Raw genomic sequence first — 13,240 nt, forward strand, 5'->3', positions numbered from 1 at the left:
ATCCAGGTGTTATCCAGGTTTTATCCAGGTTTTATCCAGGTGTTATCCAGGTGTTATCCAGGTTTTATCCAGGTTTTATCCAGGTGTTATCCAGGCCCCGTCGCCTGACAGGACAAGCTGTCCTACCTTGTAGCACCAGGCTCCGCCCACCTGTCATGCGAAATGTTTGTTTTTACCTGTTACTCCTGAGTGTGTTGAGGTCAGAGGTCAGACCATGAAGCCTGCTTCATGCTGTCAGAAGGTTCTTGGTTCTGCAGTCAGGCAGAGATCAGAACCGGATCTGGAAACGGTGCATTGTGGGAGTTTTCAGTAAACATGTTTGTCTCCTGCTCAGGTTGTTCTGCCGCCATCTTTCCCATCAGAGAGAGGACGGTCCGTCAGTCTGCAGCGCCACTTCCTGTCACTTCCTGTCTGCCGCCATCCAGCAGCATTCAGAGGTACTGAACCAGCCTGGCTGGTGTCCAGAAGCCCAGCTGTGTGTGTGTGTGTGGGGGGGGGGCAGAGGGGGATTAACCCCCAAATCAACGTTTCTCCAGATAAACTGTAAACTTTATTCTGGATTCTTTGTTTCTGTGAAGTTCTGCAATATTTTACCTAAACCTCTCAGTGCTGCCATCTTTGGGTGGAATGGTGGTACTGCACGTCACTCAGGCACGCCCCCTGGTGGTGAGTCAGGAGGAGGAACAACGGGACGGACAGGAACAGGAAGTGGGCGGGGCTAGGCAGCTGCTGCGGTCAGTAAGGTCAGTTTTTCCTGACACTCTCTGGCCCGGCTGTCGACTCCCTGCAGCTTCAGTCCAACATCCCAGTATTTTCATAATTGGGACTAAAAATAACTTTTAGTGGTGAAGGACGAATAACCCACCTGTACATAGAAGATCTTTGCAGAGTGATTCACTCTGTCCTGTTTCTGACACACATGGTGGGATCTACAGCCCATCATCCATGTGTGGGACTCACTTCCTGTGTTTAAGAAAGGAGCAGCAGGGGGCGCTGTGGTGGCGCAGGAGCAAACATGACCCACATAAGGAGGCCGCAGGTTCGATTCCCGGCCTGGCGACACCCGCCGCATGTCTCCACATCACCCTGCTTCCTGTCAAACTGTCAACAAAACCTTTAAAAGGAGCAACGGCTTCGTTGTCGACACGTGTTTTTAGAAACACGAGAATAGTGGATTATAATTCCGTTTTATGGCCGTTAAATGAAATAATCTGCCTTTAACTGCCCGTGAGGTCACTGACCTCTGGACGCTGCAAACATCCTGCGTTCCTGGACACTTTAACCACTTTTAGCTATAAAAATCAGCCTTATTTGGAAAATATTTATTTTAGATTAAAATAACAACAGAAATAATACTGTGGCTTATTTAGTTTTTATGAATTTTAATAAAATATTGTCACAGGAATGTCGCCATGTTGTTCGCGCTGCAATGCATTCTGGGTAAATGAGTGTAAAGGTCCAACTGCCTGGCTCCTCCAGGCGCATTGAGGCCCATCAGAAGGTAGAAACAACCAGAGGTGATGAAGAGGAGGAGCGAAGAGGAAGAGTTGGCCCAGCAGCTGCTGCTGCCTTCAGGTTCATCATGAAACAATGAGACTCACCACCTCTGGTCACTGTGTGACCCGGTTGGTGGTTCTGCAGCTCTGAGTCCGGTTGTTGGCGAACCAACAGTTTGTGGTTTCACATTCGGCTCTCGCTCCGCTGGTCACCCTGACAACACAACAACATACGTAAATCACACACAAGCGTATGAAGCATTGATATAACAGATTAAGGACAATATTCTCTTTCCAATATGACATAAAATGATTTTTTATTTGATCTAAATAACTGGTTTCGCTGGACTGATGACCGTTTACAGGTACCATGGTCCGAAGGCCCGGTGGTACCTGTAAATTCAGCTAAACACGTTTTAAATTCAGGAACTTTCTCAGGTTTACACAATTTGAATATTACTTTCCAGTAGGGCTGTTGTAAACAAATACTTTAGCAGTCGAGTAATCTATCGGTTATTCTTACGAGTAATTGGATAAAAAAAGTTATAAAATAAAACATTGGTAAATCTGGCATAACACCAGTGTTACTATCAGATATCAATATATCTGATATCAGTCAGATTTAAAATGGCCACAAACACCAGAGGTTGCGGGTTTTGTGCTTCAGGCTGCCAGCGCCCCCTGCTGGAAGCTCCTTTGTCATTAGAATGAAGAGTAAATATCCACCGAAATAAATGAATCAAGTATTGTAGTGAAGTTTCTCGTTCCTTTAAATCATCCAGGTTGAATTCAGTCCATCTTTACTTTGGTTGATTAGTTAAAGTTGTTCAAACTTTAGAAGATTCTTAGAAAGGCGTGTCTGAGTGTTGAAGGCATTAATCAGACATGATGGGTGGAGCCTCTTTGTTTAGCTCTCACCGTTTCTGAAAGCTTGTGATTTAGACATTAATCTTGGTTTTGTTATGGTGTTCATAATGCAGTGGTAATAGTTTGTTTTCTGTATTTCTGCTGTGACCACATGGACTAACTGGCTCGTCCGGTTTCCACACATCATGTCAAATAGTTCATTGAATCTGCAATGTGACCAGTTTAAGTGTCACACCCAGAAACACTGATGATGCACAACCATTAAGGACTCCACCACTTTGGTCTCGGGGTTTTATTTCAAGACCATTAATATGGAAATATAACTACAATTCATGAATATTGTCCAATTAATTACTTGACATCTTTGTTTTCATTGGATGCAAAACGTACTGATTAAAATCCGGACTCCGCCCCTTCCCTCAGCATGCAGCTCTTCTGTCCAATCAGCAGTAAATCATAAATCATTAAGACTTTTTCTGTAAAACATCCAGAAGAAATCATAGCAACAAGTAAATGTGCAGCTCTTTCCGAGGCGGAGGGGAGAAAGGTAACCTGGGTGTGTGATGCTAGCAAAGCTAGCTCTGCAGTGACTGTTGAATTTACCATGAGAAGACAAAATGTCCAAGGGCTGTCCCCGTCCCTTAAATACGGACTCGTCTCATATTTGGCCGTTTTGTTCCGTATTTCTATAACTGTCTGATGGACTCGCCTAACACACGTCAACACTAAGAGTAACAATAATGACCAAAATAAAACAGGAAATATGAAGGTCAGCTGAATAACTGTGGTGTTAAAAGGACCCCAGAACGCTACGTACCGACTGTTGCCTAGAGACGGACAGACGCTGTTGCGTAGAGACGTACCGACTGTTGCCTAGAGACGGACCGATTGTTGCCTGGAGACGGACCGACGCTGTTGCCTAGAGACGGACCGACGCTGTTGCCTGGAGACGGACCGATTGTTGCCTAGAGACGGACCGACGCTGTTGCCTAGAGACGGACACTACGCAGCCACGGTGAGCTGCTATCAACCCGTCTTTTTAAAACGTCCTCAGCCCGATGCGCCACCGTCCTTAGAACCAAAACCTGTCAAAGACACAGACGTGAGAGGGAAGACGCAAATCCCAGGGTGAATAATGTTAGTGAGGACGAACAGAGGGAATTAAAAACAACAGAAAGTGTCCATCATGCTGCTGTATGATACACAGAATGGATCAGGACAGGAACCGCAGACCCGTCAGAACCTGAAGAACCAGAAATCAGCATCTCTTCATCCCTCAATCATCTCCTGAGGCTGATATGGTGCAGAACATTTTATTATTCAGCCTCTTATGGTGCTTTTAGTCACTGTTATGAGCTGATTAATCTAATGTCTAGTCGCATCAGCCAAATAATACAGATGGTGATTTAGAGAACAAATCATACTGAGAGATTAACAGTGAATATTTCCTACTTTTAAAAGGTTGGTTAGAGTTTCTGTTTGGTTTATTAAGAAATGTTGCCATCTTTAATGTACTCAGTGGTCATTTAATGTATTATTAATGCACCAGACCTGCAGCCCAGGGGCGGATCTAGATGGGGGCCAAGAAATGATGCTGAATAAACGTCTTAATGCTCTGTGGTGGATTTTTTAACCGTCACGATTTTACTTTAACGTTGAATTAAAGATGATAGTGCTGCACTTTCAGCTGCTGCATAGAATCACTTTCTACCTGCCAGGATCTGAACCTGGATCTCTGGAGACACAAGTGGCTCTTTGGCTCACTTCATATATCAAATGATGAAATATTGCTCTGTCTTTTGTTTCATTTTTTAAGTGTCCCCATGAAAAAGCACCGACTGCCCCTGGTGGTAAACTTGTTCTAGAACCAGCCTCCAAATCCATCTGTATAAATATTTAGTAATATTCTTTACAAAACCAGAATTTTCACATAACTTACACTTTTGGCTGTCTGAGGACACATTTTGAATATTAAATCAGGTGTTATGATCAGTTCACCAGATACATTTTACACTTTGCTTAATTAAACATGTGAAGATATGATCTGACTTTGGATGCTGTATGTCTGAACGGCTGCTCTCTGGGTCACCTTTTAAAAACAGAAACATTGCCATGAAATATTATCCATCACTGCAGCGGACGTCCCACCAGGAGAGCCGGGCGACACGCCGTGGTGGGCGTCCCTGATGTGGGTTTCTGACCGGTGGCAGGCCTAGATGTGACCATAACAGATTATAGTGATGCGACATTCATGAACGATCTGATTCTTTTGAACTCTTTACTATGAACCGTTTGACTCGATCCTCAGTGAGTCGTTCTTTGTTTTTAAGCTCTTCACACTGCAGTAGCTGTTTTAATCCCATGTATTTCAAAATGATGTTTATTGAAATAAAGTACAGGAACATAAGCGCTCAGAGTTCATGCTCGGTGCTCTCTGTGGCTGACGGTTAGCATGCTAGCTGGCAGCAGACTGAAACAGTCGCGTTGCTTTTCCTTCTTGGTTCTTGCGTGTTGCTCCGGGGTTATAGTTTATATTTGATGTTTACCGTTTGTGCGTTCATGATTGTTATTTTTGATGGTCCAGAAAGAAACTCACGTCTATTTGTTACATTTTCTATGATTAATTTTTTTACACTGTACAAATAGCATTTTCTTTTTGTAAAAATACTACATTTAATGTATTTTCCTCACTATAAGCCGCACCTTCAGTGAATGGCCTATTTAAAAACTTTTTTCATACATAAGGCACATAGAACAGACGCTACAGGAGAGGCTGGAGTTACGTTATGCATCCACTAGATGGAGCTGCACTAAAGGGAATGTCAACAAAACAGTCCGACTCGGGTCGGCGAGGAGAGGAGAACCTTCTGGGCCGGACGATGGTCACCGTTCAGCATGTTGGTGGAGAACCTGGTGCTGAATGACCTGCAGACGACCTGGTCATCAGGTCAGTAGGTAGATGGGTCAGTCAAACTTTATTAACAAACCAGCGTTCTGACAACTATCCCAGCATGCACCGCGCGCTTCTTCTTCTACGGGGGAAATGAAGTCGGCGGCTGCTTACATAGCTGCTGGACCTGTAGTGGCTCCATGTTGGTCCATATAGAAGGAGCACCGGGTTATAAGGCTTTGGAGGAAATGGGAGGTTTTTAGGTGTGGAAAATACGGTAGTATTTTTAAATTTCTATTTTGCAATTTTATATAAATAATATCTATTTTATATTTAACTAAGATATATACATATTTGATCAAATATACTTTTATCTGCAAGAATATACAGTTTTCTTTTAACTTACAGATAAACTTATTTTGTGAACTTGTACAAATTAATTGAAAACTATATTTGGGATGAAATGGTTGTTCTTACAGTGGAGCAGTGGGTAGAGCTGCTGCCTTGCAGCAAGAAGGTTCTGGGTTCGATTCCCGGTCTTTCTGCATGGAGTCTCCATGTTCTCCCTGTGCATGGTGGGTTTTCTCCAGGTACTCTGGTTTCCTCCCACAGTCCAGAAACATGACTGTCAGGTTAATTGGTCTGTCTAAATTGTCCCTAGGTATGTGTGTGTGCATGGTTGTGTGTCTCTGTGTTGCCCTGCGACAGACTGGTGACCTGTCCAGGTGACCCGTCCAGGTGACCCCGCCTCTCACCCAGAACGTTAGCTGGAGAGGCACCAGCTCCTCCTGACCCACTGAGGGACCAGGGAGTTGGAAAATGGATGGATGGATGAATTGGTTGTTCTTACAAAGATGAATATTTTCAAAAGTGGATCATCTGAACGGCTCCATGAAGTGATTGGATCCCGAAGAGCCATAAGTCACCACTTCTACAGGATGTTTCGCTTTAGAGCAGAGACTGATGGGAGCTGAGTGGTTTGGTATTTAAATCTGTCTCCATGGTAACAGCTTTCCTCTGTATTTCTATTGGCTGCATGTTTTGGTTTGTGCAGCATTCAAACTGAGCAGATTGTGGGAAACAGGTGGAAGCAACGCAGAACAAAGAGTTTGAATTGATAATGATGTTGATTAAATTTAACATCTATTTTTATGGGAACGTGGATCTTTCAGAGCCATTGGAGCAATTTTGATCATGTAGCATCATGTAGCCTTGGGCGCTGGTTCTGGTCTCGGCTGCAGCACTGGTTCTGACAGAACAGGGCTTTAAAATACTCATGATAAAAAGAAACGTCATGAAACTACAACCATCTCACTGATGGTGTGAGAGAAATAAAACTATTGTCTTTCTTTTTCAGGAGTAAACCTTAAAAGTTCAGCGGATCTGACCATCACATCCTGCATCCGTCTTCCTGAACTGGAGCAGCTGAGGATCTACTACTACTACTACTGTTACTACTTCTACTACTACTACTACTACTACTACTCTACTCTTAACGAAACCGAAAGGTTAGAAACGAACCAGGAGACCAAATTTAAGCACCTAGAAGGAATGGTTCAGTATGGATGTAAGGTGGAATGAATCAAATTACCTTCTGCATTAATGCTGTCCAAATGCAGTTTAAATACCTGATCTCATGTAAACCCAAAGTGGGAGCCAGATTAAACTCCATCAGCTGGGTGCAGGTCTCCACCCTGAGCATAGTAGAAATCCTCCGTTTCTGCTCACCTTCATTTGGTATGTTTTGACCGCTGGAGGCTTTTTTAATGTCTAAAAACACTTTAACTCAGCTTCTGCCAGAAACTTGCAAATTAAATCATTTCCATCTCTGATTTGATTGTGGATGAAATTATGTTCAACTCAGGTCATTTCTTCTGGGTGCTGCATCCCCTAAAATAAACGTTAGCTACAGAATAAGCAATTTCAATAACTGTTTATGTTTTGCCACTTCTTTTCAGGTCAGGATGGTGTCCATCGGTCAAAACACTGCCATGAAGAAACATGGATATGGAGTCCATGAACCTGTGGCAGGCATATTTCTGGAGAAGACAGGGGAGAAATTCACCATTTATCAGGCCATGAAAAAACGTTTGCTTAAACCGGGAACGGCATTAGCTCTGCTTGAAGCACAAGCAGCCACTGTGGGTGTCATAGATCCGACAGGAAACCGTATACTTCCTGTTGCCGATGCTGTTAAAGAAGGAGTAGTTGGTCCAGAAATGAGGGAGAAACTTCTCACTGCAGAGAAAGCCATCAGTGGGTACATAGACCCCTACACCAATCAAATTATATCTGTGTACCAGGCTATGCAAAAAGATTTAGTCCCCAGAGATTATGGCTTGAGGTTGCTGGAAGCACAGATTGCCACCAAAGGCATCTTTGACCCTGTGGAGAAGACCAGCATCTCAACTGATGCCGCGATCCAAAAGGGCCTTTATGAAAAGACTTTGCTTAGTGACCACATGTCTGAGCTGAAGGTATTTTACAATCCAAGCACACAAGAATATCTCAACTACCAAAACCTTCTGGAAACATGCACTGTGGAGCCAGAAACCGGCTTGTTGCTCCTTCCTGTCTGCATTACCTTCAAAGGTCTGCGCAAAGGCATTTCCTCCAGTGAACTACTGGAGTCAAAGATCATTGACAAAGAAACATATGAAGACTTGCAAAAGGGGAAGACCACAACCCAGGATGTGATGTTGATGGAAACCGTGAAAGAATACCTGGAAGGCAAAGGCAGCATAGCAGGCATTGCTGATCTCTCAACCAATCAGAGAATAAGCATTTATCAAGCCATGAAGCAAGGGATAGTGATGCCAGGCACGGCACTGGTTCTGCTGGAAGCACAAGCAGCAACTGGGTTCATGATGGATCCTGTAGGAAACAAAAAATACACAGTGGATGAAGCTATTAAGCACAAACTTGTTGGCCCTGAATGTCATTTGAAGCTGCTTTCAGCTGAGCGAGCAGTGACTGGATACAAAGATCCTTATTCAGGAGAGACCATATCCCTATTTCAAGCTATGTCAAAGGATCTCATCATTAAGGAACATGGGATCCGGCTACTGGAGGCACAAATTGCCACTGGTGGAATAATTGATCCAATAAACAGCCACAGACTTCCCACTCAAGTGGCCTTTAACAGAGGCTATTTTGATGAACAAATGAATAAGATACTGGAAGATGAAGGAGATGACACGAAAGGATTTTTTGACCCAAATACACAAGACAACCTTACATACCTTCAGCTGATTGAAAGGTGTGTCACCGATCCGGGCACTGGATTGTGCCTTCTTCCTCTACATGACAAATCAGGCAAATTTAATTCTAGTTTTATTGACTACAAAACAAAAACTGTCTTCAAAGCTGAAAAAGTCAAAGTGACATTTGGGAAGTACATGGGGATGACAGTCTCTGTGTGGGAACTACTGATGTCAGAGTACTTCAATGAACACCAGAGGCAAGACATATTTCAGAAATACAAGGAAGGGAAGTTAAATATCACTACAATCATTAAGATGATTTTGGAGACCATAGAAACATCAGTAAAAGCAACAAAAACCGTCTTTGAGGGCATACGGGAAACTGTCACAGCCAAGCAGCTTGTTGAAGCAGAAATCATCAGTGAGAAAGTGATGAAGGAGTTGGAAGATGGAAAAAAGTCAATAAAGGACGTAATAGAGGATGAAAATGTAAATGTTTACTTACAGGGAAAAGACAGCATCGCAGGTATTCTGCTTCCAGATTCCCAAGTTATAACAATCTACCAAGCCAGACAAAAAGGAAAGCTGATGCCAGGAACTGCTCTGATTCTGCTGGAGGCACAAGCAGCTACTGGGTTCATTATTGACCCCATTGGAAACAGGAAGTTTTCAGTAGATGATGCTGTCAAAGCTAAAATTGTGGGACCTGATGTCTGTCAGAAGCTGCGTTCAGCAGAGAGAGCAGTCACTGGGTATAAAGATCCACATGATGGAAAAATAATCTCTCTGTTCCAAGCTATGCAAAAAGACCTGATCCTGAGAGACCATGGGATTCGACTTCTGGAGGCACAGATTGCCACTGGTGGTATCATTGATCCGGTGAACAGCCACCGCATCCCTGTACATGTAGCCTATAAGAGGGGATACTTCAATGAGGAGATGAATCAGATTTTGAGAGATCCAAGTGACGACACCAAAGGTTTCTTTGACCCCAATACCCATGAGAACCTGACATACTTGCAGCTCCTGGCTAGATGTGTCAAAGATCCCAGTACTGGCCTGTGCCTCTTACCTCTGAAAAGCAAGAGCACCAAAATAAATATTGATGACAACATGAGGGAAATTTTCCATAGGACAATAATTACTGTCAAGTATGGCAGATTCAAGGGAAACACAACTCTGTGGGAAGCAATTAATTCAGAATATCTGTCTGAAGACAAACGACAGGACCTTTTCAAACTTTTCAGGTCCCGGAAAATCACTGTTGAGCAACTGACAGTGATCATTATAGATATCATTGAGAGCAAAGAGATAAAACAGCAGGCAGAGCTGAACTTTGAAGGCCTCAGGGGAGAGGTGTCTGTTGTGGATCTCTTGGATCTTGACATTGTAGATGAAAAAACATACAAAAGTATGATTGATGGAAAGCTTTCAAGTACCGATGTAATGAAGATGGACAGCGTAAGAGCCTATCTCCAAGGGACAAGCTGTGTAGCAGGATTGATACTACAACCCTCCAATCAGAAACTAAGCATCAATGAGGCACAGAAAATGGGCATCCTCACTCCAGGCACTGCCCTTTGTCTCCTTGAAGCACAGGCGGCCACAGGATTCATTGTAGATCCTCTAAAAAACCAAAAACTTACAGTGGAAGAAGCACTAAGAGAAAAGGTCATTGGTCCACAAGTGTATGAAAAGCTGTTGTCTGCAGAGAGAGCTGTCACCGGTTACAAAGACCCATACACAGGTCAAAAGATCTCTCTATTCCAAGCCTTGAAAAAGGATCTTATTGTCAAGCAGCATGGTATTCGTTTACTCGAGGCCCAAATTGCTACTGGTGGTATCATCGATCCATTGAAATGTCTTCATTTACCTCTAGAGGTTGCATACAGGAAAGGTTATTTTGATGCAGAACTCAATCAAATCTTAACAGACCCCACTGATGACACAAAGGGCTTCTTCGACCCAAAGACTCAAGAAAATCTGACATATATGGAAATGTTGAGCAGATGTGTGAAAGATAAAGACACCGGACTCCTTCTCCTGCCACTGAATGACACACCAAAGACAACAGCAAAAACAGACAAGATATACACAGAAGCAGAAATAAGGCAAGAGTTTGAAAAGACATTTGTAAGCGTAAGTGTGGGACGGTATTTGGGAAAATCTGTTTCTCTCTGGGACTTGATTCACTCTTGTTACTTCACTGAAGATCAGCAACTAGAATTTATTGAAAAAGTCAAAACAAAGCAGATGAACACCCAAACAATAATCACATTAGTGATTTCCACAATTGAAAAACTGGAAAGGGAAGCCCCCAAAGTGACAATGGGGCTGAGAAAGGAAGTCTCTGCACAACAGCTCCTGGATTCTGATATTATTGACTCGGCCACATTCATACAGGTTAAGGAAGGAAAGCTAGACTTTGATGAAGTAAGCAAAAGGGAAATTGTGACAAGATATCTTCGGGGAACTGCAAGCATTGCTGGAATCAAAATTTATCCAACCCAGGATGTAATGAGCATTTATGAGGCAAAACAAAAAAATCTTTTGACTCCCGGCATTGCACTTGTACTGCTTAAAGCACAGTCTGCAACAGGATGGGTGATTGATCCTGTCAGCAATAAGTTCTATTCAGTTGATGAGGGTACAAAGCAGAAGGTAATTGGAACAGATGTCCGTGAGCAACTTCTTTCAGCACAGCGTGCCGTCACTGGCTTTAAGGATCCTTACACAGACGGCACCATATCCCTGTTTGAAGCGATGACAAAACGACTGATTGAAAGAAGTGAAGGCCTCCATCTACTTGAAGCACAGATAGCAACTGGAGGAATTATCGACCCAAATCAAAGCCACAGAGTACCTGCTCAAGTTGCTATTAAAAAAGGATTCCTCGATGAAGAAACTCACAAAATTCTGCAAAACCCAAGTGATGATGCAAAGGGTTACTTTGACCCAAATACCAATGAAAATTTATCCTACGTTCAACTGATGAGTCGATGTGAAAGAGATCCCAAAACTGGACTCCTTCTCCTGCCACTGGATGTTGATGAGTCCAAGGAGTTTCATACGGATGAGCAGGTGGAGCTCGCCTTCAAAAACAAAAGTATTTCCCTGAATGTAGGAAAATTCAAGAACAACAAAATAACAGTGTGGGAGTTATTGCTTTCTGAATACATCTCAGCAGAAAAGAGAGAGCAGCTGATAAGACAGTACAAAACAGGAGCTTTGAAATTAGAGGAAGTCATTGAAATCCTGACAGTTATCATCACAGAACTCTCAACTAAAGAAAGAAAGTTCAAAGGACTAAGAAAACAGGTCTCAGCTAGTGAATTGTTAGAGTCAAAAATTATCACAAAGGAGATTTTCAACAAGATTATGCAGGGCGAAATAAGTGAGGAAAATGTAACAGAAATTGAGTCCATTCAGAAGTACCTTGGAGCGACAAACTGCATAGCGGGTGTCAGAGTGGAATCAACAAAGACCGTTATGAGCATTTATGAAGCTAAGTGCCGAGGTCTACTGCCTCCTGGTACCTCCCTAATTCTGCTGGAAGCCCAAGCTGCCACTGGCTTTGTCATCGACCCAGTAAACAACAAGAAACTTTCAGTAGAGGAAGCTGTTGCTCAAGGAGTAGTTGGGAAAGAATTGAAGAACAAATTGCTCTCAGCAGAAAGAGCAGTCACAGGATACAAAGATCCCTACACTGGAAACACAATTTCTTTGTTCCAGGCCCTGAAGAAAGATCTGATTGTTAAGGATCAYGGGATCCGTCTTCTGGAGGCACAGATTGCAACAGGAGGAATAATAGATCCAGTCCACAGTCACAGGGTGCCTGTACAGGTGGCATACCAAAGAGGTTACTTTGACGAAGAGATGAACCAGATCTTATCTGATYCRGRTGATGACACCAAGGGTTTCTTTGACCCCAACACCAAGGAGAACCTTACATACCTCCAGCTGATCGAAAGGTGTGCCAAAGATTCACATACAGACCTAAACCTACTGTCCATTGTGAAGAAAGGCGAGTTCTATTTCTTTGTTGATGAGGCCACAAAGGTAATCTTAAAGTCTACAACAACAACCAAAGCTGGAGGAAAATACAAAGGCATCCCAGTTTCTCTGTGGGATTTGCTTTACTCCAAATACGTCACAGAGGAAAAGAGGAGAGATCTCGTCCAGCAGTTCAAAGCTGGAACACTCACCATCGAGCACTTCTTGGAAATCATCTTGACCATCATTCAGCAGAAGACCACAACAACAACAACCACAACCACAACCACAACAACAACCACAGAAACTCCTGAGGAAAAAATCTTCAAGGGACTCAGAAAAGATGTCAAYCTGACTGAACTGGTTGAATCAAAAATTATTGATGAGAAACTCTACAAGAAAATTGTTGATGAAGATGTCACAGTGGCTGAAGTCAGTGAAATGGATTCAGTACGTAAATACCTTGAAGGGACCAACAGCATTGCAGGAGTGTACATCCAGTCCACCAAGGAGACTCTGAGCATCTATGAAGCCAAAGGCCGAGGTCTACTGACTCCAGGCACCTCTCTGGTTCTGCTGGAAGCCCAAGCCGCCACTGGTTTCATGATCGACCCAGTAAAGAACAAGAAACTTTCAGTAGAGGAAGCTGTTGGTCAGAGACTGGTTGGTAAAGAATGGAAGGACAAACTGATTTCTGCAGAAAGAGCAGTCACAGGATACAAAGATCCCTACACTGGAAACACAATTTCTTTGTTCCAGGCCCTGAAGAAAGATCTGATTGTTAAGGATCA

General features: G+C 43.2%; 2 protein-coding genes across 4 annotated transcripts in view; one reads left to right on the forward strand and one right to left on the reverse strand.

The window, feature by feature from the left end:
- The window catches only part of eppk1 (epiplakin 1), a gene marked incomplete at its 3' end in the record, with an annotated part of 16,600 nt that extends 3,362 nt beyond the window's left edge, over positions 1 to 13,238 (forward strand). Inside the window, exons 2-4 of the mRNA XM_008402452.2 lie at positions 335 to 437; positions 6,611 to 6,761; positions 7,212 to 13,238. Coding sequence (XP_008400674.1) covers positions 7,218 to 13,238 — 6,021 coding nt within the window. The remainder of the gene's footprint in view (positions 1 to 334; positions 438 to 6,610; positions 6,762 to 7,211) is intronic.
- fbxl6 (F-box and leucine-rich repeat protein 6) overlaps positions 1,363 to 13,240 on the reverse strand; it is a 25,259-nt gene continuing 13,381 nt past the window's right edge. For all 3 annotated transcript variants that reach the window (XM_008402437.2, XM_008402436.2, XM_017303254.1), the window contains exon 11: positions 1,363 to 1,710. The gene's annotated coding sequence lies outside the window, so the exon portion shown is untranslated. The remainder of the gene's footprint in view (positions 1,711 to 13,240) is intronic.

Source organism: Poecilia reticulata, unplaced genomic scaffold (assembly GCF_000633615.1).
Source record: "Poecilia reticulata strain Guanapo unplaced genomic scaffold, Guppy_female_1.0+MT scaffold_232, whole genome shotgun sequence".
NCBI classification, from domain to species: Eukaryota; Metazoa; Chordata; class Actinopteri; order Cyprinodontiformes; family Poeciliidae; genus Poecilia; species Poecilia reticulata.